The sequence below is a fragment of the Prionailurus viverrinus genome, chromosome C1 (genome assembly GCF_022837055.1).
Source record: "Prionailurus viverrinus isolate Anna chromosome C1, UM_Priviv_1.0, whole genome shotgun sequence".
NCBI classification, from domain to species: Eukaryota; Metazoa; Chordata; class Mammalia; order Carnivora; family Felidae; genus Prionailurus; species Prionailurus viverrinus.
Genome location: NC_062568.1, coordinates 197,798,440 through 197,823,052, shown reverse-complemented (window position 1 = coordinate 197,823,052; position 24,613 = coordinate 197,798,440). Strand labels below are relative to the sequence as shown.

At 54.3% G+C, this 24,613-nt stretch overlaps 1 protein-coding gene across 3 annotated transcripts in view; it reads left to right on the top strand.

Annotated features, from left to right (window-relative positions):
• The first annotated feature begins 467 nt into the window (after nucleotides 1-467).
• The window catches only part of EPHB2 (EPH receptor B2), a 187,094-nt gene continuing 162,948 nt past the window's right edge, over nucleotides 468-24,613 (top strand). For 2 of the 3 annotated variants that reach the window (XM_047873614.1, XM_047873613.1), the window contains exon 1: nucleotides 468-549. In XM_047873614.1, the coding sequence (XP_047729570.1) occupies nucleotides 489-549 (61 nt within the window). In that variant the 5' untranslated portion in view covers nucleotides 468-488. The remainder of the gene's footprint in view (nucleotides 550-24,613) is intronic. The other variant, XM_047873612.1, reaches the window with a different exon arrangement.

Genomic DNA, 24,613 nt, shown 5'->3' with positions numbered 1-24,613 from the left:
GACGCTCTCCGGCTTTGCAGCATTCAATAAAAATTCAGAAACATTTGGGCTGAAATCGCTGCTTTATCTGGAGGAGCCACAGCGCCGGGAGAGACCACTGCTGCGCGGGGGGAGCTCGGGGTCTCCGTCGCCCGGACGCGCGAGGTCTCCGCGCATCAGCGCCCGCGCCGCCCCCCGGGCGGCCCCGCGGACGCAGGGGGCTGGGGCTCGGTGGTCGCGCGCGGCCGGCTGGGGTCCCCGGCGCGCGCGGGGGGCGGCGGCCCGGCCAGGCTCCCCCCGCGCCCGCGGCTCAGGTGGGCCGTGCCCAGCGCTGGCGGAGCCCGGGTCCCCGTTCTGCCCGGGCTGGATGGCTCATTCTGCTGGCTGCGCGGTGGCGGCGGCTGTGTGTGCGCCGCGCCTCGCCGCTCCCCCCGGCCCCCCGAGCCCGGGGCGCGCGCTGCCGCCCGGGCCCCGCGGCGCCGCGGCCCGAGGCCCCGGGAAGCGCAGCCATGGCCCTGCGGAGGCTGGGGGCCGCGCTGCTGCTGCTGCCGCTGCTCGCCGCGGTGGAAGGTGAGCGGGCGGGCGGGCGGGCGGGCGATGGGGGCGGGGAGCGGCCGGGCACGGGCGGCCGCCGGCGCCCACCTCCGCCCCGCGGCCCGCAAAGTTTGCCCGGGGGCTCGCGCCGGGCGCAGGTGGCCGCGGGGAGGTGTGTCCGGCCGCGCCGGGAGGCGCGGGCCCCGCGGGCGCCCGGGGAGCGGCGGGCGCTGATTGACTGTGCCAGGAGGAGGCGAAGGGACCATCTTGCCGAGGCTTTGTAGCCAGCCCGGCGAGCGCCGCCCAGGGCCGGGGGGCTGCCCACGCGCGTTCGCCGCCCCCGGCCCGGGCACCCCCTTCGCGCGGGCCTGGCCTGGTTCGGCACGGGGTGGAGGGGCGCCGGCCCCGGGGCCCGGCGCGCAGTCGGGGCCGGAAAGTTTGGCAGGGAGCAGAGGGAGGGAGGCACCGCGTCTGGCCGGGGTGGGGGCCCGCGCGGTCTGCGCCCCCGGGATGCAGCCGGCGCCCCGAAGAGCGGAGGACTGGCAGAGTGGAAGTGAACGCGCCAGCCCCCCGCGCGGGTGCCTGCCCATCGCCCGCGGCGTACAATGGGGTCCCCTCCCCGGGAGGACTACGGGGAGGGGGGGATGGGTCCGTGGGCATCTCTCCGCTGCGCGGGGTCTCCGGGCACCCCTGCCGGCCACCGCCCCGCTGGCGGCAGAGCTCAGCGTGGCCGCTGGAGCCCCGGGAACTCTCCAGCTGCCGCCAGGGCCGGACCAGATGCTCTTGCCATGTGTTGGCCTTGGCCAGGGTCGCTGGTCCCTCTCCCCACGGCTTTCGTGTGTTGGTACCACCCGACCCCCAAGGGCTCAGGGTGGCTGCCAGGTCCCCCGAGCCGGCTTGCTCTGCGGGGAAAGTTAGAGGGGTCTGGGTGTGTCCACCACAAATGGCCAAGCTTGTAGGGCAAGAAACGAACATGAATAATGGTTCTCATGTGTACTGCACTTTACAGTTTCCAAACCGCTTTACAGTTTATGAAGTACTTCTTACTGCAGGCAGCTCTCTGTGGTTTACAACGTGCTGCACAGTTGACAAGGTACTTTGAGCTTTACAAAGTGCTTTCCCACCCACAATTTCGTTGGATTCCCCAAAATAAGTCTTCCACCGAAGCCAGGTGGGTATGATTCTTACTCCCTTTTAGTAGAAAGGGAGACCAAGGCTCAGAAAAGTCAGTGGCTCACTCATGGCCATTGGGCGATAAAAATAGAACCCAGGTCTGAGGTCTCCCCAGCCTGGGCTCTGTTCATACTGCTGGGTTTCTTGCTCCTCAACAGGGTGACCCCTTCTAGGATTCTGCCACCATGGGCTGAGGAGTGAAGCGTATGCTTCCTCATCTCAGGCCACTTTGGGCTGGTGGGAAGCCCATTCTCAGGCAGCTCAAAAAAAAACCCCAAAACAAAAACCTGATCAGACCGGGCATGGGGCTCTGCAAACGGTGTGACAGGGGACCCTGTGTTGTAACTTTAGTTCTTCTTTGAGTAAATGAGCGCTTTAGTGACCACAGTTTGGAGGGGTGTCCCTAGATGGCAGCCAGTTTCTTGAACGGAGGCAGCTGTCCTCCGGCTCCTGGAGGATTTGGCGGCTGCCTGTGGTTTCCCAGAGTGGGGCCGCTGGGGCAGCGAGGGTGCCACGGGGCCCTGGGTGTGGAGGGCAGCCCTGGGGCCTGGCTGCTGGCGGGGGCTCCCTGGAATATGGCTGAGGTACCACTTACTAACTATGGCTTTGGGGAAATGACTCATGTGTTGGCCCGCTATACATTGGGATGTTTACAGTATTATGGGGAGCTTGGCATAAATATTGCTATTTAGGTTGCAGTCAGCGGTGCTGGAGGGGAAGAAAATTGGCCCCTCTTCACGTTGGAAGAGGCCTGGGTGTGTTTTTAATTACCGTGGGGTAGATGGAAGGCCCACGTCTGTCCGGCCATGGCCCTGGCTGGGGATGGTTGGGATCAGGTGAGCTGTGGCCTGGTGGCACTGTGAGCCCGACACTGGGCTGATCAGCTGCTGACATCACAGGAGGAGATGGCTGCTTGGGCTGCCACTTGGGGGCAGGGTGGGAGGAGGGCACCCCAAGCCTTGCTTCAGGCTCTTTCTTTGTCCCTCCCCCCAACACTAAGGCGTCTAGTCTGTTAGGGGTTAACGAGGAGTTGGCCCATGGATGGGGATATGGTATGAGGTGGAGGTCTAGGGCCCTTCTTCTAATTTACCATCAGATTTTGGGCCAGCTCCTTCCCTTATAGGGGCCTCAGTTTCCCTGGGTGTAAAATGGTCTGGGTGATCTCTTGGGATTCCATGACATGCGCCCACTCCCTTCCTGTCTCTGAGCCTCGGTTTCTCCATTGTTAGATGACGGTTACCATAGTGCCCATCCTCCCTGTCTCACAGGGGTGTTTGTGAGATTCAGACGACATAACCGATGAGAAAAGGCCATGTTGAAGTGTGTGTGGCCTTCGGGGGGTGGACCATGAGGATGGACAGTGCTACTTGTGGCACCTCCCAGAAGAGACGGGGTCCACCTGCGAGCAGCACAGTCTGCCGAGACAGGTCTGAAGCTTGGGGCGCTTGAGGGCTGCCCCTGCAGTTCCCGATCCCCTGAGCCGCGTGGCTGGCGTACCCTTCCCCCCCTTCTCCTCATACCCCGTAGTACCAAGGCTATCCCAAGCATTAAGATCCTGGGAAAGCCCTAGCCTTTGGAATGAGAGAGGGGAGGGAGAGGGTATGTGAATTGGGGCTGCGGGGTTCCTGGGTTAGTATGGTGAGCTGAGTATCTCCCCCCTAAACCACGAGACACCCCCTACCCCCCAAGAGGGAAACACAAGCTTGGAGCATCTGGAATGGGGGCTTAGAGAGGGATGGAAGTGCCGTGGGGGGACACATCCAACAAGAGAAGAGGCCAATGACAGACCAGCCACTAGATGGAATCCAAAGGTTGAAGTGGAGAGAAAATCGGTCTCCGTGCATTTGCTCATTTGATCTCCAAATATTTATGGAGCTTCCTCTTTGGCTGGTGTGGTGCTGGACCCTGGGGCCAGCAGGGAGAGGGGGACAAGCCGATAGAGAAAACAGTTGGCACTATATAATGTGATAAGTGCGTCCCAGAGTGCTGCCAGGAGGAAGTTGTGTGCCACCTGGGGCAGCAGAGGCGGTTTAGGATGGAAGAGGGCTATTTTGTCTTTTACGGCTTTATTCTTTGCTTCATTTTCTCACTGCTTCCTTCTCCCTGCCATGAAGCTTTCACAGCCACCCATCACACTGAAGAACTGTGTTCTCAAAAGTTAAGGAGGGTGCCTTCGGGACTGTAGAGGATGAGGAGAGTTTTACCTGGAAAGAGAAGCAGCCTGTGTAATAAGGGACGTGGAGGCATGATGACTGGGGACTTGCTTGGGTGCACCTGAGGGGGATCGGTGTTGAGGGCAGCCATGGGAGACCAGGCTGAAAATGGAGGGCAGAGCAAGTCCTGAAAGGCTGGGATGGAAGGCTGAGGAATTGGAACTTGATGCTGAGGGCAGTGGGGAGCCATTGAAGGTTCTTGAGCCATTGAGGGACCTGGCTAGATTTGTCTTTTGGAAAAATCACTGACTTCCAGGGTGTGGGATGTTCCGATGAGCCAAACCTGGTCCCACACAGTTAAAAGGGCAGCTTGTCTGTTCCCTACTAGACTGTCAGCTCCCTGAGGGAGCTCACCTGGCTTATTTTTATGTCCACAGCTGTGGTAAAAAGAGCTCGATTCAAATGCCACTTCCCCAGAGGCCTTCCCTGATTACCTCATCTAAAACAGGCTTAGTTCAGCCACTTTTTAACCCACCTTCTTTGTTTTGCTTCATAACACCCATGGCCCCCCGAAAAAGTATCAGAGCTTTGTTAGTTTCCTTGTTTGTGTCCACCATCCCTGCTAGACTGTAGATTCCGGTAGGGGTGAGGGTTTTATCAGCTGCATTTGCTACAGCGTCCCCAGCGCCTAGAACTGTGCCCAGCCCCATGGGTCCCCAGTCACTGAATGACACAGTCAGCTACGGAACATTGAATGAATATGTGTTGAGTGAACGTATGAACGAATCTATCACATTGTGTTATGTGATAAATATCAGGAGAATGATACAGAGGTGAAGGAGTGTGTCTGCCTGGCCAGGGAGATGAAGGAAGTCTTCCTGGAGGGAGAAGCAGACGGGCTGGCTTGAACAGGGACACAGGATGCAGTTCAGCCAGAGCTGAGGATTCAAATGGGTGGAGCAGCAGCTATGTTCTAGACACGAGCCTGCCCTCCCCCCCCCCCCCCCCCAATACCCTTCTTGTCTCTCCCACCCCCATCCCAGCTCTCTACTGGGCCCACCTCTTGAGCATTACCTATCTAAGACCCGGCGACCTTCAGTGGGATTAATTTGGAATTGGTTTTCCTTTTATGCTTGTTTCTTCTGCTTTTCATTTCTAAAGGAGGCTGCTTTCATGTATCCGTCTTAGCCAGGAAATCTGGGCTTAGATTTAAAACCCAAATGCGGTAGAATTCAGAAGCAAGTTGACTTATTCATTCATTCCCCCATCCATCCGCGGGCACCTATTCCATGTCAGGGGCTGGGCAGGGAGAAGGGATTCTAGCTCTGGTGGGGAACAGGGCCAGCCAACTAATAGATAGTGTGGGGTAGAGAAGAAATGCAACGTTTGAGGGCAGTCAGACCTGGGTTTAAATCCCAGCATGCTGTGTGCCCTGAGCAAAGAACTCAGATTCCCTGGACTTCTGTTTCCCCAGGGGTTTCTGTGGATACCCACATAAAGTGCCAGGCACTCAAGCACATAGCCATGAACATGAGATGTTCTTCTTGGCCCTTTGAGTGCCCCTCCCTTAGAGCACCCGTGGGCGTAGTCAGTGATGGCTGTGTCCTAATTTGGCCCCCTTTTTGGCATTTGGATTGTCCAGGCAACGAGTCAACCCTCAGTGTCTCTCTCAACCCATCACTCAGGCTCCCAAAGTCCCCCAGTCTTGGGATAGCAACCGCACAAATGTGGGTGGGGCCAGAGCTCCATCGCTGCCTCCCCGTCCAGGGCCTTGTTGTGGACAAATACTTGGGTTCTTATACCAAGGGAGGGCTCAACATGGGTCCAGAGGCCTCCTTAGGTCTGGGGATCTGTGATCACCCTGAAATTGTAATTGAACACTGGATGTTAATGCAGATTTTCCTAGGAAGAGGGGCCTTAGTTTCAGAAGTTTCTCAGTAATGGTGAAAACGCCAGCCTACACCTGGGCACACAGTGGGGGGCTGGCTACCCCTAACTCTGGAGTTCCAGATTCGCTCCCACCCCGGCCAGCCCTTCTGCCCTGCTGTGGCCCCAGTGCCTCCCAGGGGTTGTCCTTCCTGAGGCTTTTGCACCCCCACCCCACCCCTTCATCAAGGTTTTGCATCAGCCTCAGAGCAGGGGTGTGGTGAGGTTCTCTGGGCAGCTGTGCTGGGCAACTCGGCCACCCAGGGCTCACCTATGGTCTTAGGCCACTGGTCAGACCCCTTCACACAGAGAGACCCCTGCAGAAAGCTGTGGATGGAGCTGGCTTGATAGGAGGCCTGGACTGGGCAAGGCAGGGGAGCCCTTGCTCCCTCCGTGGGTGGAGGGGTGAGATCAGGACATCCTGGCCGAGGTGGGCCTTGCCTGCTTGCCTGACTTAGCTGGGGAGTCAATAGATCAGGAACAAGGCCAGGGAATCTGTACCTTCAGTATACTCCCCTGGTCTTTTCCATTGGGCAGGCAGATTTGTCCCCCAGAGGCCTAAGATAAAACACAGGACTCCTGGGACAGAGGAAGAGAAACCTCAGCGGTAAACTGGAAAAGACTGAAATGAAGTGAAATCAATCAGAGTTAGCAGCACCTGCCCGGGCCGCCTGCCTGCTGGTGAACAGAGAGCCTGCGCTGGGGGAGGGCAGGGAAGAATGTTTGCACAGCTCCCAGGGGTGGGGCGGGCCGTTGTGCCACAGCACCTGGAAGCTTCCTGATTGGGATCAGCTCAGTCTGATAAGGCTGCTTGAAAGCCCTTTAGGGCCTCTTAAGGCAGCTGCCTCCTGGAGGGTGGGAGAAGAGACACCTGTCTCTTTGGCGCCCCTGTGTCACCTGGGGAGCTTGCCCAGGCCACCTTAGTCTGGGCCATGCTAGGTGAGCTTCCTGGAACCATCTGTCGCCTTGCTCCAGCCCCCTGGGCGTGCGGGTGTCCTCAGGGAGGAGACCTTCCCTGCTCCGTGGCCTTGAACAAGTGATGTGTAGAGCCTTAACTCCCTTATCTGTGACTGGAGATGTAAATGCATCTGCTTGTCAAAAGCTCCCGGCAAGGATTAAATGAGATGCTATATACAGTGACCAGCAGTGCAACCTGACCCGAGGCCGGACTGATACTCATTAGTTGTCATTACTATGGAATGTCAGTACCTTTGCTCCCCACCAGAGCACTTCCCACAGTCCTCTAGCTTAGCCCTGACCCCTTTTTCTCTTGCTCTATAAACAGCATAGCCTGGGGGCTACAAGAAGGCCTTCTGGAGTCAGACTGTCCTTTACTGTGTGTCCTCTGGCTGATTACTTAACCTGTCATCTCTAAAGTGGGGATAACAGTAGTTTCCAGCTCTTGAGATGGTTGTGAGGAATGGATGTGTTGATCCCTAAAAAGATAAAGCCGAGTCCATGCCTCAAGTCGATGGTCATTCAGTAAATATGAGCTGGTTGGTATTACTCGAGACCAGCCAGAAACTGGATTCTGAGTAGGGGAATGTGGGTGCTGTTTTACTGGGGGGACTCTGTCTCCGGCTTTCCCTCACGCCTCTTCACTCAACTCTGGGGGAGACCAAAGACACAGAGTTAAGTTCCGAGCCTTATAGGGCAAGGGTCTGACTCTTCCTGGATAGTTGCGAGGCCCCTCCAGCCTCTCTGTCTGGGACCCATCCAGGTTTTCCTCAAAGGCCCCATCCCTGGCCCAGTTCTGCCTCCCTCATCTTAGGAAGGGGGTAAGATCTTCTACAGCTATGCTTTCCTTCTTGACACCAACTTCCATACCGTGTTAATGACATCAGCCATCAATTCTTGTGCCAGACGCTCGATTAAGGGCATCGAGTATGTCACATCTGATACACTTGCCCCAAGAGCCCCACCAGGCGGTTTTATTATTATGCCCATTTACAGATGAGAAAACCGAAGCTCAGAGTTTTGGCCCAAGGACACAAAGCGAGGCAGTGGGAGTCCGGGATTCAAACCCAGGTCTGGGCGACTCCGAAGCTCTTGGCTCTGCACTGCCACTCAAGCCGCTTCTGGAATGTACCTCCCGGCTCAGAGGAAGGGCTTGGCTCTGACGAGGGTCTCCAGGGCAGCCGTCCAGCCTCTGACTCCATCAACATCCTGAGATAATGCAAGCGGGAGGGTTCTGGAACTCACAAACCTGCCATAAAAATGCAATCTCTGTCATAATGGCCAGAATAATGTTGTTCTAACTTAGACAAATCGGGTGTTAACTCGTTACATTGTGAGGGGCGCCTCCACAGAGAACTGAGGCTATGGAACAGCGACAGGGCCATTTGTAGCTCGTACTTCCAAATCCATTCGTTCATCGGGTTTTCATAGCAACCCAGTAAGTGGGCAGGAGCCATGGGGCCCATTGTAGAGATGAGGAAACTGAGGCCTGAGGGGATAACGCTACTTGCCCAAGGTCAGCGGCCAGACCAAGCTTGAAGCCCAAGGCCAGTCTCAATGGCCCAGAGATCATCCATCCAACTTGAATTCCTGGCCAACATTTAGAAATCAAGAGATTTTAGAGAGAAATCCTCTTTCTGGCTTCTGTGAAAAGTCAGACAATCTGGCTTCGCTGGGCCCACGTCCCACGGGGCCACAGTTGGCTGGAGCCGAATCGTGGCTGCCTCTTCAGACAACATGTGAGTGCTAGGGGTAACTTGCTACCAACTTGCATCACACATTTGTGTGACTCTTCTTACCCTTGTGGGTGCAAGTTTTCCTGCCAGATCTGCCCCCCCTCTCTCTGTGTGATCTGGAGTAAATTCCTTCTTCTCTCTGGGCCTCAGCTGCCTCTTCCATAAAACGAGGGGGTGGGACTCGGTGGTTTTGGGGGCCCTTCCAGCTCCAGGATTCAATGTCCAGTGCCAGGCTCCAGGCAATGGAGGGGAGACCTATACAAAGTAACAGGGCTTTGCTCCTGGAAAGTGTATCAGTTATCTTTTGCTGCATAACAAGTCACCCCAAAACTTACTGGCTTGAAACAGAGATCTATTCTTTCTCCTGATTCAGTGGATTGGCTGGGTTCTGCTGGGCGTTCATTGGTGTCAGCTGGGATCACTCACAAGCCCACACTCAGCTGGGTTGTGGGGGAAGGCCCATCCTGGCTTCACATGCCCTCTCTGAGGCCCTGGCAGGGATGGCAGGGGCTGGCCCCATTCCTCAGGATCTCTCACCGTTAGTAGTCCAGACTGGCTTGCCTTCCTTGGTGGCTGGCTTCCAGGATGGAGAAGCAGAAACTTCCCAGTCTTCTAAAGACCCGGGCTCTAACATCACGAAACATCACCCTTGCCGCCGAAAAAGTCATAAAGCATCTCGGATTCATCCAGGCTTCCTCATCAGGTTCAGTGTACAGGAAAAGACACTGGACTTGATTTTCTGCTCAATCATTAAAGGAAAGCCCCACTCCTTCCCTCCTCCCCACCCCTTCCCTCCCTTCTTCCCTTACTCCTTCCTTTTAGCCCTATGTCCAACGTGGGGCTTGAACTCACCGCTCTGAGATCAACAGTCACATGCTATACTGACTGAGCCAGCCGGGCACCTCCGGGAAAGCCCCATTTCTTGGCCAAGGTTTGACACATAAGATTTGAGTCCGCGCTACTCGTAGTGTTCAACACATCTTTGGAGTTGATGCTCAGAGCTCGGTATCCCCCGCCCACCTATTCACCGCGGCACACGTCTCCATGCGCCCTCAGCCAACCTGTGGTCCAGACTTAGGTTCAGACCCCCCTCAATGGGAGGAGCGGCTTTGTGTTTAGCAATGGAAGGCATTGTTGGTGGCCATATTTGGAGACGATCTGCCACAGGGAGTTTATAGTCTGGTGCAGGGGTGCGGGTAACAGGAAGCCCGAAAGCTTGTTCCCTCCCTCTCCACCCCAGCACCGCCTCCCTGCATTGGCTTCCAGTGTTACCTGTCTCCCCTGAGATGGCGCAGTACTCTCCACTTCACCTTATCCCACACCCAGCACAAAGCTCATGATAGGCACGAAATAGATATTTATGCAGTCAATTACAAATAATTGAAAACAGCAGCCGGAAATCATAGCTCTTCAAGATCTGGCGTGAGGCTAGCGGCCAGAGAAGGAGGCCCTGGTCTGGTGGGACCGAATTTGGAGAATGGGGCCAAGGTGCCCCTGTGGCCCAGGGCAGGACACATCACCCCTTGAGGCCTCAGTTTCCTCATCAATACATTGAGGATCGTGATTTCACCCACCTCAGACGGCCATCGCAAGAAGCTACTGTGTTCTCCATTCAACTGCCAAAGAACCCGTAACGGTGTGACTGTGGTTTGTCGCTCCCACCTTGGCCGGGGGCCACCATAGGAGTAGGGAAGCATTGGAGGAAACTACAAAGTCCAGGGGCATTGGCCTGTTGCTAGCAAACCTAAGTTGGGACCGCAGGTTGGCTCAGAGCACTTGGAGATACGTGCCGGGGTGAAGTGGGTGGGTGGGGGACACTGAGCTCTGAGCATCCCCTCCAAAGACCTGCTGAACACAATGAGCAACACAGAATCCAGATTTTATGTGTTAAAGCATTGAGCAGGAAATGGGGCTTCCCTCGGGCACCAGGGTAGCTCGGTCGGTTACCCATCCGGCCCTTGATTTCGGCTCAGGTCCTGATCTCATAAGGTTTGTGGGATGGAGCCCCGCATAAGGCTCTGCACGGAGCGTGGAGTCTGCTTGGGATTCTCTCTCTCCCTCGCTCTCTGCCCCTCCCCCACTCACAGGCTCTTGCGTGCACGCTCCCTCTCTCTCTCTCTCGAAATAAATAAACTTAAAAAGAAAAGGAAAGAAATGGGGCTTCTCTTTGCTGACTGAACAGAGAATCAAGCCCAACATAATACAGATAATAAATTCCAGGAGTAGTGGCCAGAGGACCCCAGACTCACAAGCTGGCCCTGGTTGTGAATGAGTGAGGTGAGCTGGGTGTTAGACGGTAATACCCCAGAGACAGCACACGACCTCTCGAAAGAAGTCAGGTGCTACCCACTCCTGACCGTGTTGCCGTGCCGGAATCAGGGTTCAGTTTTGCCAGATCTTCTGATTTTCAACGTTTTGATATTTATGGAAAAATGAGTTTCTTACACGTTTGCTCCGTTTATCCTAAAATAGTAGTCCTGGCCAAAGCAAACCACGTTTGCTGGCTGGGTCTGGTTCACTGGCGGGCAGCTTACAAGCTCTAGGTTAGGTGTGTTGGGGAGAGTGAAATAGCAAGGGCGTTGTTATCTCCATTCTGTAGATGAGAAACTGGGTTTCTAAGAGCCGAAGTGACTTACCCAAGGTCACACAGCTGGTAGGTAGTGAGGTTGTTGGAAATGCCTCTTAACCTTGAATTGGGGGCATTTCTTTTCCTGTAACTCCCTCCACAGTTCCTGTTTCCTGCCTTCCAGAATAATGCAGAAGCATAAGCTCCTTCTTGCAGGTGTCTGCCATGTTCGAAGGCAGAGGGCGTGTGTTCCACCGGGCTTCTTCTTTGGGGCAGAGTTGCTGAACTGAAAGTACATGGTCTTACAATAGAACCATGCCACGGTGGACCTTTGGCTCTGACTCACGGCATCACCATGGCTCTTTGAACTTACCTCTTTGAGCCTCTGTGAAATGGGGCTAGGACAGTCTTCTAGGAAGAAAGTTCTTAGAGGATTCTTAAGGAAGAGCCAGGAAAGAAGCGACAAGGCAAGCTTCCCAGGCAATGGGACGGCATCTGCAAAGGTCCGGGTGGGAGGCCTCTGAGTGTGTGATGCTCCAGGGAGCTGGAGGGAGTCCCGTGTGGCTGAGAGCAGGGCATGCCAAGCACCGGGGCGGGGTGCAAGCTGCCTGGCCGCAGCAGGGAGAGAGCGTGGGGTCAGCATTCCCATTATGGCGACGACATATGTCCACAGCACCAACTTGTCACTTGGCCTGAGTCCATGGGAAGCCGGAAGGACAAAAAGCATCTGAAACGTGTAAGTGGGGAGAAAGCGGCTTAGCGCACAGTGGGATGCGTCCCGCTTGAATGGGGCTTCTCCGCCTCTCACGGGGAGGCAGAGCCTGGGAACAGCCTCGGCCAGAGCCCGCAGGGCCTTTCTGGAACCCACGAAAGACCGTGGCCCAGGGAGTCTGTTTGAGTCAGGGCCCCGGCCGGTACGTCCTCTTGCGTGCCCCATCAGTGTCAGCTGTCTTTCCCCACGGCCTCAGATGGCAGCTCCTGTGGCTCTCGGGAGGACAGCCGAAAGGGCTCCTGAGCTGCCAAGGAGGCCCTGACGCTGGGTGTCCCCGAGCTGGCCCGGAAGCCCAGCCGTGCCAGCAAAGCTTGGGACTCCCTTCTGGAGCTGAAAGGGTTCTGATGTCCCCTTGGCCTGGGTCCAGGGATGTGGAAGAAGCAGGAGACGCAGGGGGAAGATCCCAGACTTGGGAGATAGGCAGACTGCTCAAATCCCGGCTTCTCTACTTGCCAGCTGTGACACCTTGGGTGAGTCACTTCATCGTCGTCAGCCTTGGTTCCTCATCTGTACAGTGAGGGCGATAGCACCTACCCTGTGGTGCCGTTTGGGGAATTAAAAGAGATAATGTATGGGGGTGCCTGGGTGGCTCAGTCGGTTAAGCGGCCGACTTCGACTCAGGTCATGATCTCGCGGTCCGTGAGTTCGAGCCCCGCGTCGGGCTCTGTGCTGACAGCTCAGAGCCTGGAGCCTGCTTCGGATTCTGTGTCTCCCTCTCTCTGACCCTCCCCCGTTCATGCTCTGTCTCTCTCTGTCTCAAAAATAAATAAACGTTAAAAAAAAAATTAAAAAAAAAAAAGAGATAATGTATGAAAAGTAGATGTTTACCGAACCTTTCCTAGCTTCAGTTTCTCAGCTGTTCCATGAGAATAGTAATAATAATGAAATCAGCAGCTAACATTTATGGAGGGTTTGCTAGAGACCAGGCACTGTGTTTAGGTGCTATTATTACCTGTATCCTACAGACGAAAAAAAAATCAAGGCTTGGAGACATTAAATAATTTGCCTACAGCCATTCGGTCGGTAATGGAGCTAGAATCCAAAGTCAGGGAGCCTGACTTCAAGACAGATCAACAAAGAGCTGATCTCTTTTCTTGTTCCCTTTAATATTTCACACATACAGGGAAGCTGACGGTATAGTAGAATAAACACCTGTGTGTCCTCCACCTAGATTCAACAGTTGTGAACATTTTTGCCGCATCTGCATCTCCTTTTGCACGGGCACGTGTACACACACGTATGGGCGTCTGACCATACGTTATAGACGTGGACAAAGAACTGGTGTTTCCTGAGAATTGATCCAGTGATGTCTGAAGCCCACACTGTTAACCATTCTTTTAGATCACATGTTGAACATCGGCAGCAATGGGGAAGCATACTTCCCCCTGGGTTGCCTCATTCAGTCCTAGTCCTCCCGGGCCTAGGAGGGAGCTACCAGGGTCTTTATCATTTTCCGAATGGGAAGAAAGACTCAGAGGTTAAGTAACTTGCAGCAAAATATGGGGTTGTGATTTATACCTATGTCTCCTTGATAGCAAAGCCTGTCCCACAAAACTTTGGGGGGCCCACTTTTCTCCCTTCCAGATGGACCCCTCTTATAACCACCAGAACACAACCCAGGTCAGCAGATGGCAGCTTGGCTCCCCGCAGGGGGACGTAGTCCTTTCTTTATAGAAATCAAGGGGAAATTATAGAGTCCAGCGGGCTCAGAAAAACTGGGGACTGGTGCATAGTCCACAGTTAACCAGGTGGTTATGAGGTCTCAGGCCTTTGGACTTCTAGAATCCACCATGCTATTTCATGTTTCCCCCTTGCCTGGGCACGCCCATTACTTCTCTCTGGCTAATTTCTGCTGCTTATAAAGACCAAACTTGAGCATTTCCTCTTGTTTGAAGCTTGCCCTGACCTCTCTCTCTGGTCCCTCCTGCTTCTGTGGACAGTCTTGAGCCATCTATCCTTGGTGGCCTCTGTGTTCTTGATGGCACCTTTTTTTATTTTTTATTTTTTTTATTTTTATTTATTTTTATTTATTTTTTACATTTATTTATTTTTGAGAGACAGAGAGACAGAGAACAAGTGGGGGAGGGGCAGAGAGAGAATGAGACACAGAATCTGAAGCAGGCTCCAGGTTCTGAGCTGTCAGCACAGAACCTGATGCGGGGCTTGAACTCACAAACTGTGAGATCATGACCTGAGCCAAAGTCGGACGCTTAACTGACTGAGCCACCCAGGCGCCCCGATGGCACCTTTTTTAAAAAAAAAATTTTTTTTAAATGTTTATTTATTTGTGAGAGAGAAAACTCACGAACTGTGGGATCATGACCTGAGCCAAAATTGGATGCCCAACTGACTAAGCCACTCAGGCGCCCTGGTGGTAACTTGAACATATTACCTATTTTATAATGCATACATTAGACCATACTGTGTACTATGATATAGTACTGTGTCCTGTATCAACATGTCTGGCTTCCCCCTGACCATACTGGGAGGTCCTCAACCATACTGGTTGAATAGTGTACAGCTGGATAAGTGGAGGGCAGCTGAACATTTGGAGTAGTGCTTGAGTGATTGACAGTTGGATGGGTGACTGTCTGGAGAGATAAAGGATAAATGAATGGACAGTTGCATGGATTGGATGGTTGGATGAATAATGGGCAATTTGAAGGTTGGTTGGATGATTCGATGGATGGATGGATGGATGGATGGATGGATGGATGGTGGACAAGATGGTTTGATGAAGACTGGATGGTTGGATGGCTGGGTGGCTGGACAGCTGAATGGCTGGCTGGATAACGGTAGGATAGTTCCGTGTTTTAAATAGTTGGGTGAATAAATGGATGGAGGAATGAACAAGCACCAAAAGCAGAGTTCAGTTCTCCACCTCTCTAGATGCCCTTTGGTATCTGGACTGCGATATTTCCTTATTCTCTAGTTTCTGGCCCTGGAAAGAGCTGGCCAACAGCATAAATCTCCAGGTTTGAGGAAACCTTCTGAGCCATTGACTGTGGATTTGCCAAACTTTCTGCATGGAGGAGTTCTGGAGAAGTTGGCCCCCACACTGAATTTCTGTAAAGTAAATCCTATTTTCCCATTGACTTGGCTCATACTTTTGGAGATATGTTCCTGCTGTCAGGGGCTGGTACTCTCAGAGGCTGGTGACAGGTGGAGGAAGAGCTGGAACTCCCCTGGGCATCAGCTGCCCTGAGCTTCCACTCACTCAACCTTGAGAGCACACTGATACTGGCCAGGAGCACAGGAGCTTGGAGCCAGGGGGAACAGATTTGGCATCTGGTCCCAGAAGCCTCATCTGCCAGTGGGATGCTAAGCTGCTAGGCTTCTGGGATGGCACGCTCAGTCTCCTCCAGACTTATCTGTTTCTGTTCATCTGTCCATACAAACTTCCTTCTTTTCCATATTCCACCTTCCTTCTATCCATCCATCCATCCATCCATACCTCCATCCATCCATCCATCCATCCATCCATCATCTATCCATTTAACAGTCGTTTATGAAAGCCTATGGACACAGAAAGGAATCAAACAGAAATGACACTGTGATGTCAATGAGTTATATCCCAGTAGAAGGTTAGGACAGCTCTCCTCCCTCTTCTTCCTTTTCTATCTCTTCTCTCTCTTCCCTTTCTTGTTCTCTTTCTTCTCTTCCTTCAACAGCATCATCATAGCAGACTCTCCCTACTGGGTCCCTATTACATGCTGGGCACCATCCTGGCTGCTTTTCGGATGTGCTCTCACTGAATCCCCTCAACAACTGTGCATAATAGTGACTAACATTTGCTTTGCAGATGAGAAAGCAGGTTCAGAGATGATGGAACGTATTGAGCGCTAAGGGGAACTGTCTTCTAGCCTGGGCTGTCGGAGAAGGGGTATTTGGCTACATGGGATTTTTGACACACAAGGAATGGAATGAAGGGCATTCTTAGCAGAGGGCACAGCCTGAGCACAGCCCTAGAGGCTGGAAAAGCGCAGGTGTGCAGAAGCCACAGTGAACATAAGTGTGTGAGAGAAATGGGAGGTGAGGCTGGCAGAAGAAGTCTACACCAGGGAAGAGAGGCCTCGAGTGACAAGCTAGGGCATTTGGACTCGGTGCCGGAGGCAGTAGGCAGCCACTGAAAGAAAGCGAAGGCAGGGAAAGGTTCAGGAAGGTGGCTGTGGAGGCTGGCATCAGGGGAAGGATCCAGAGCAAAGAGAGGCAGGCTCAAGGCTGAGAGGGGCCGCGTGCGTAGGTCTGCCCTCAAATAAGCCAGACCCTGGGTGCGGGGCAATCCCGTGCAGCCAGTTACTCTGGCTGTGGGAGGGCCCAGAATGTACTGGGAAGGTGGGCCAGAATGGTGGGGACCCTGAAAGAGTGAGCATGTCAGAGGAGGGCAGCTACCTGGCCCCTTCTTCCTCAACCGGAGCCCTCCAGCTCCCAGAGTGCTCTTTGGGGTCCTGTCCTTCCCCTGCGCACCGCGCCCCCCTCACTTCACCCCTCCATGCCAGGGAAGGGTTGTGGGCATGCTGCTGGGGCTCAGACCTTCCATAGAGCCCAGGCAACCCAAGCAGCACACTGGGAACCACCCAGCATTCAAAATACTACAGCTGGGAGACTTAGGCCCAGAAAGAGACAGCACCTGCCTGAGGTCGCAGAAAGTCAGCTGCAGGCCTGGAACTTGGGGCTAGGTCCGTAGCCCTAAAATTCTTCATGAGGGAGATTAAGACCTTTAAAGTCTTTAAGACCTTTCCTAGCCATAGAGACTTGGATAAATTACTTAATATCTGCCTCTAGCCGTTTTGAAAATGAGGGAGAACAAAAGTAAATAGTGGAGATTTAAAAAGTGACTTAACCGTTCTGACCTTCAGTTTACCCTGCTGTAAAATGGGAATAATAACAACAACAAAAACAAAGCATCGGTTGGTCATTTTTCTGCCTGTAAGAGTGTAAGCTTCGCAAAGGCAAGGATTGTTGTCTCTTGTTTACGAGTGTCCAGCATGGTGCCTGGGACATAGCGTCCGTCATCAGCAAATGAATGAATGAATGAGAAATAGCCATCATTTGTGGACTCCTTGCGGTGTGCCAGACCCTGCACAAAGCCTTTTATGGGCAGATTCCTGCTTAATCTCAGAACAACCCCACTGAGTGGGTATGATTGTCTCCACTTTCCAGGTGAGGAAACTGAGGCTCAGAGAGGTCGTGTATGACTTGCCCGTGGTCACAGGGCTCCCGAGCGATATTGCTGGGATTGAAACCCTGCTCTGTGTGACCCTACGCCATGGTGTCACTGGCCCTGTTTCAGGGCCTGGCACAAAGCAGAGCTGGATGAGTGGTGTCCCTTGCTCTCTTCTCTCTCATTACCCTTCCCTGGACCTCAGTTGTCCTATGTGGAAAGCTTCGGGGCTGCACCCTGGCCCTCTCGGTGTCCTTCCACGGGGACCTCTCACACTAAGGAGGACCTTCCCCTTCCATCCACCATCCCGGCTGACACCTCTCTGGCCAGTTGTCCTGCTGGTCGTGACCAACTCCCAATCCAAAGAGGAAAGGCCTCTGGAGGTTGTTCAACACTCACTTCCCCTCCTGGGATGCTAGCACCTCTGCTGGCTTGCTGAGGGGCCCCAGTTGGCCTCTAGACGGATCCACCTGGATGGCAGCACCCGGTGGCCTTCGGGAGGGGCGTTTTCTCCCTGATGGCGTCCGTCCCAAGGTGCGAGGCTTCAGCTGCACGCGGCGGCCGAGCTGCTGCTCTGTCTGGAGCACTGCTCAGAGAAACAAACACAGCTGTGTTTATTCCAGAAATTACACATCCTGATAATCTGCTCACTCGGGGTAATGCCTCCCAGTTAGGATCACAGGGGGAGCCGCGCCGAGTTTCCTGAGTTTCTGGGCGGATTTTAATTCTCTGTAACAACCGTTCTGTTGGGCAGACCTTGGCCAGCGAGTAGACCTCGGGCAGGAGACACCCAGATACCTTTGGAAGGCTCAGTCCTGAGGGTGCTGGGAATTCTCACCTTTGCCTGAGATGCTGGGAGGAGAGGATATTTTGCCTAGAAGTTCCCAAATTGGGGGACCTGAGTCTGACACCCCCCACACCCCCAACCCTGGCCACACTGGGACACAGACACAGAAACATATGGACCTATGTTAGGAGAATATCACCTGGAATTGGATTTTGAATCCCAGAATGTGTCTCTAAAACATTCCTGTGACTTCCTATTTCTTTTAGGATAAAGACCCACCATTGCCAGGGTCCAGAGGCCCTGCTTGGTCTGGCTGCTGCCCGTTCCCTGTCTTGTCTCTGTCACCCACTCATCTAGGAGTTCCAGCCACTCTGGCTTTTTGATTCCTTAGATTCCCTTCCAGCATTTCCTTTGCAGTGACTGGTCCCTTTGTATGGAATGCTGTTCCCTTCACTAATCACCTGGATAATTCTCACCCATCCTCTACTTTTCCAGGGAAGTTTCCCTGAGTTCCCTGATAGCTCCACAGGTTGATGTTTCGTAGTGTTTGTCAAAGTCATCATTTTCAAATAATTAGTGTGTTTCTGTGCTCATCTGCCTCTCCCACCGGACTGTAAATTCCATAAGAGAGGGGCCATTATTGAATTGCTTTATCACTAGAGTCCCCAGGCCTAACATAGTGCCTGGCCCATAGTAGGTGCTCAGTAAATATGTACTGATTGGAAGAATGAACGAATGAATGAACGAACGGTTCTTGGGTTAAACGAAAGGAGGATGTGCTTCTGTTTGTTCTTTTGGGTGACAGTTGGCAAAGTGCTGTGACATCCGTCATCTCTTTAATTGAACAGACTGGTATTGAAGTCTGCAGGGGCTTGGCACAGGGCCAGGCCCCAGGGTGGGGGTGGGGGACCCAGAGTGAATCAGGCATCATGGGCCTTGTCTTCAGGAGCTCACACACTGGATGTGCACAGCCCCCTGGGAGGAAGAGCCCACTGGGATTGTTCTAGATGGATGGAGGAGGCTTCGGATACTCAGAGAAGGGAAGAAACTTGGTGGGGCCGTACAGTGGGTAAATGGGGACAGATGCACATTCAGATATGGTGGATATCAAGCCTGCCGACCCTTCTCTTGCTTCTCTCTGGCACTCGGATGGGTGTGGCCAATAGGTCCCTGGCCTCTGAGGGTCTGCAGCCTGGTGTCTTGACATCCAAGCCTCTTACCTGTGCCTGTAGGCAGTATGGACTGTGCTGCTGATGGGTGGTAAGGATGCTGAGAAGAAAATTCGAGCAGAGCAGAGGTCTTTCAGAGGAGGCGATGTTTGAGCAGAGGCCTGAATGAAGCAAGGGATGGAGCTCTGTGGAGACCTAGAGGAGGGTGTTCCAGGCAACGGGAGAGTTAGTGCAAAGGCCCTGAGGCAGGAACATGTGAAGAGGCTAGTGCGCTGGAGCAGGAAGGATGGGGGAGGGGCCGGGGAGGAGAGTAGGAGGAGATGACATCAGAAGAGACAGGGGCCACTGTCAGGTGGCAGGGTGGGGACTTGTCGATAGACCGCCCCTGGTTTTGCTCCCTGAGGTGCTTCGTTCAATTTGGGGTAAGGGAGGGGAAGAGAGGAAGCACAGTACGTTTCTTCTCTTCTCGCCCTGACCCTTTACCCCTCCCCCCGCCCCAGGAGGCTCTATTGGCATTTGTGATGCAAAAGTATCTGTCTTCTTGTTTGTAACACAAATTAATAATTTATTGACAACTCGATCCCCTGGCAGCTGCACTGGCGACTCCAGCACGTGCTGGGCTGTTGTGGGGACTGGAAGGCAGGGGACAGGCCTGGCATGGGTGCCGGCCCAGCCTTGATCAGGACCCACAGGGCGACTGCCCCGTGCCTTTCCCTCTTTGGACCGTGGCTCATCTATCTAGGATGAGAGGATGTGACTTGGTACCTTCTGCCCTGGCCAGCATGACCGCGTGGCCCGCATCCTGGGACCGAGGCCCATTAAGCACCTGCCATGTGCTGAGATCTTTGGAGCAGTACATAGAGGACTAAGCCTTGTGGCCCGCACCCACACCCCCCCGCCCCGCCCAGCCCAGGGAGGTCAGTCTCAGCGAGAAGACCCGAGTTAAACAATAGACCTAGGTCCTAGATGGTTAAGGAAAGCCAGGCTGTGTGCTGCCGTGGAGGGCAGCTGACTGGGGGGCTCCCAGCTCTTATTAGATGTGACCCAGGACAAGTTGCATTGCCTCTCAGAACCCCACTTTCCTTGCCTGACGAAGGGGGATAATAAGAGTCTACACGTACCTTATTCAGTTTTGACACATAGTAAGTGCTCAATAAATGATCATCATCACTCCATAGAGGGCAGGACACAGAAGCCAGAGGATGCCTCTGTCCAGGCTGTGCCCGGTCCCAGTCCACATCCAAGGAGATTTTGCCTGATCCTCGGGCCCCACCATAGTCTCAGGGTTTGCCCCCCCGGGTCTCAGACCTTGCAGAGCCCAGCAGCAGTGGCCCGGGAGCCAGCGCCATCTAGAGGAAAGGGCTCCATTTCAGGGCCTGAGAGACATTCGCCAGCTGTGTAATCCCAGGCTGGGGACAGAGCTTCTCTGAGCTCCAGGGGTGATGAGTGTCCCCATCTGTGCGGTGGGGATAATAAAAAGAGCTGCCTCCCAGAGTTGCTGTGGGGATGAAATTTGGAAAGGGCTCGGAGGGTGGGGCTCAGTGCATTCTGGCTCCCTTCTGCCCAGATGTGTGGGCCAGTTGCCTCCCAGGAGTGGGAGCTGAGGGCTGCGGGGCCCTGGGAAAGGTGAGGGGGGCACGGGGAAGGTGGTGGGCAGATGCCTGGAGATGAGAGGCAGGAGGACTTGGGGAGGGCTCGGGGGCAGCCAGAGGGCGGATCTAACAGTTCTCTTTAATTTTTGAGAAAACCTTTCCCCCATCTTCATATAATTAAGAGTATTTTTAAAATGCTGTGTTGAAACAAAAATAGTCCATTTCCATATGACCTCATTTCATTCCACGCCCCCCACCACACACACACACACACACACACACACACACACACACCCAGAAGTTAAAGCTGCCTTTTGTGCCTCTGCTAGAGTGTGTGTGTGTGTGTGTGTGTGTGTATGTCTTGTTTGTTTTTTTTGTTTGTTTTTGTTTTGCCTAGCAGGTAAATATTTAGGGGACTTCCTCTCTATTTTCTGATTTACAATCAGAGGCTCTTGAGGGGCCTTTAACCAAAACTGACAACTGCAGCTCTCTGCAGTTTAAAAGGGGTGCTCACAGGTCCTGTCTGAGTGGCTCTCCCTGGGTGCGGTCCTGGGTGGGGGAGGGTGTCACTGTGACCCACAGCGGGAGGGGGCGCCACACCATCCACATTTTTTTACTAGCAGCGTCTGGCCCTGGACCTGGCACATTCCACACTCAAACTCAGCCAGTGTCTGTGGAATGCAGATGAAGAATGAAGCCCATGATACCGGTGGAGAAACTGAGGCTCAGAAGTGAAAGCCCTTGCCCAAGTGGATTTTTGCTCAGATTCAAACCCAGGACCATCCACCTTCTCTGTGTGCCTTTCTAGTCAGCCCCTTCGTTTTCGGATGGGGAGAGCGAGACCCAGCGAGGACAAAGGGTTTATTGTGCAAGGTCGCAGGGAGATGGGTAATGATGGGAAGGACAGCAAGTGTTAACACGGTGTGGACTTTACACAGTAGGTTCACTTAATAGGCTTGAGTACATTGTGCAGCCTCACTCTGTGCTTAGTGCATTGCCTTGTTGAATCGGCTGTGAGCAGGACTATTATTACCTCTGCCTTCAAGATAAGAAAACTGAATCTCTGGTAACTTTGGTACCTGCCCAAGGCCACGTGACCAGTAAGTAGCAGAGTTGGGCTTTGAACCCATGATCTTCTGACTCCACAGCCCAGGCTCAAAGCTACTATATCAGGCTGGTGGGACTTGGTGGGGACAGAGCCAAAAGGGGAACTCAGGACTCTGGACTCTTGGCCTCCTGGTTTCCAAAAACAAAACTCCACCCAAAAGGCAACCCCCATTAGGAGCTCCTGAGTAGGAAGGACAGAGCTGTGCCCTGGTCCCCCCACTGGAGTTCAGCCTGGGGTGGGGCAGGGGGCTGGTGTCTCTCTCAGGCCTCTTTGTGTGGGGCTTGGGAGCAGCCCCAACAGTTTGCAGGGTCCCTTCACCTCCAGTCTCGACTGAGCCCCCTAACATCCTCTTTTCTTGGATTTTTTTAAATGTTTATTTCTGAGAGAGAGAGAGAGCAAGCGGAGGAGGGGCAGAGAGAAAGAGGGGGACAGAGTATCAGAAGCAGGCTCTGTGCTAACAGCAGAGAGCCCCATGTGGGGCTTGAACTCACAAACTGTGAGATCATGACCTGAGCTGAAGTCAGATACCTAGCCGACTGAGCCACCCAGGTGCCCCCTCCTAACCTCCTCTTGAGACAAGCAGGGCAGGGCTCCCCAAGTCTTCAGATAGAGAAACTGAGGCCCGGAGATGTATGTGCACCCCGGGAGGGTGCAATGGAAACATCAATGTTCTTTGATTGTAGGTCTTAACTTCTTTGGGGTCATGAAGCGCCTTAAGCAGCTGTGAACTTCCCACCTCCCAGAAAACTTCAGGGAACTCAGATGCGAAGCTTCCATTGTAGTGCCCTGTGGTGCCACTGATAATGACGGTGGGGTCCTTTTGCTGCGCACCTGCTTCGCGGCAGGCAGAGTGTTTGACCCCATCTACCCATCTTTTCATCCGGTCCTCATAACAGCCCTGCAAGATGGGAAACTGAGGCTCGGAGAGGGTAGCACTCGCAGCGGGGATTTGAACCAGCTCTGCCCCATCCTGCGGGTTGTACCGTCTTACCTCTGGCCTGGGGGGTGCAGTGCTGCAGCATCCTCCCGAGGCTCCTGGCAGGAACCAGAGGCTCTGAGGAAGTTCAGAGTTCACGGTTAGCTTCCTCTGCCTTTGCAGACGAGTGCTGGCTTACTGGAGAACAGGGGCTCGCTCGGTTGGGGACCGGCTCCTCTCTACCTCCCTGGGAGCTCCCAACATGGTGTCTCTCCTTCTACTTCCAAAGGATCTGATTTGGGGATGGCCCCTCTTGGTTCCATAGAACTGGAATATCTGCAGTTTACGCTGGACTCATTTGGAGTCATCCAGACGGCGGTTTATCTAATTTGGGAAGCCTGTCTTCCCTGAAACTGCCCCTCCTGCCCCGGGACAGCCTACTCATTCTTCCAGGGTACTCAGACAGCTCTTGGGAAAGGAGTCTGCCTGAAGGCCAGGGAGGTGACAAGGTCACTGGACTTGGAGCAGAGCCCCTCATTAGCAGAGCAGCCACGGGAGTCTTGTGTGGTGGTGAAGAGTGTGGGCTCTGGAGTCCTGGTGGACCTGGGTTTGAATCCTGGCTCAGCCGCTCGTGTGCTCTGTTACCTTAGATAGGCCGCTTTCCCTCTCTGAGCCTCAGTTCCCCAACAGTAAAATGAGGGTGAGAATATCGCACAGAGAGGCACGTAGCACCATGTCTGGCCCAGAGGAAGTGCTCGATAAGGCTAATGAGTTGGTCATCATTATTGTTGTCATAAGCAGACGGCGTGTGTGTGTATGTGTGTGTGTGTAAGGGATTGTGCTGGCCAGATCGGTGTCTGCAGGAGGCTGGTCAGGGCTAGGCCCCCCCCCTTTCCTCCTTGGCAAGACTGTACCTGGAGGGGGTTGAGTGAGGAGCAAGCAGGCCAGTGGGGAGGGCGGAGGGTTGGGGACGAGGAGGCCCCTCTTGCCTGGCTGGTGTGGGGAGTGAGGCCCAGGGGCCGGGCCCGAGGCACAAAAGACTCTTCCCTTCAGCTTCCCTCCCAAATAATTCTGGAGGCTGGACAAAGAGTTCCTCGGGGCCCTCTTCCCAGTGCATAAGGAGGGGCTCTGTCTAGTGGCCCCCCCACTCCACCAACCCGCCTTGGTCATCGTGCTGGCCGCAGCGTGATTCCCCGGGGGGTGGGACAGGGCCTGGGAGCATCAGGGGGGCCCTGCAGGCCGCGGTCTGGTTCCCATAGGAGGCCCCTTCACAGCTTCAGCGCAAGGCCCTTTGGGGGTGGGGGCAGCCTCTGCAGCCCGACACGTCTGTGCCGCTGACACTGTGGCAGGGTCACCGTGGATAAAGGCGCTGCCCAGACCCCGGGCCCAGCCTGGAATGGGGCTTTCTTGTCAGAGAGGAGCTTTTCTTCCCAGCACACTGTGGGGCGGCGGCAGGGGGTCACCCAGACTCAGAGGATAATGGAACTTCGTTGATGGAGACACAGGACCCAGCCTGCCCCCTCACTGCCCCTCATCAGAGCTGGGAGAGGGGGGGCTGGGGGCGTCTGGTTGGCTTAGAAATGTCAGCTGCCACCTTGGCAATGGTTCTTTTCTAAGGGAGACTCCCCCTAGAGGCCTCTGGGTATCTGTGAATCCAGCCTTTGGCCGGACTAGGAATCTTGGGCCGGTCATGCAAGCCTCAGTTTCCTTACTTGGCTGGCTTCTGGATCTTGGGATAGTACCCAGGCCAGAGCCAGCCGGTCCTTTTCACCTGTGCTTGCCTTTGTCCCTGGCCATTCCAAACACTCCCTGACACTCCATCCCTACAGCCACCACCTGAGCTCACCCTTCTTCTCCTGGACCGTGTCCGTGATCTCTGGACCCCACGGAGCATCACCACTGAGCCTTCAAAACTGCAGCTCAGACCATTCACTCCCCTGCTCAGACCTCGGGTCCTTCGTTGTCTAAAAAAGCAAAGTTAAACACTTTCTCCTGATTTTGCTAACCCAGCTGCTTGGTGACCTGGCTCTAGCCAACCTCCCTGCCTGTCCTATGTCATTTTCATCCGTAAGCTCTAGGTT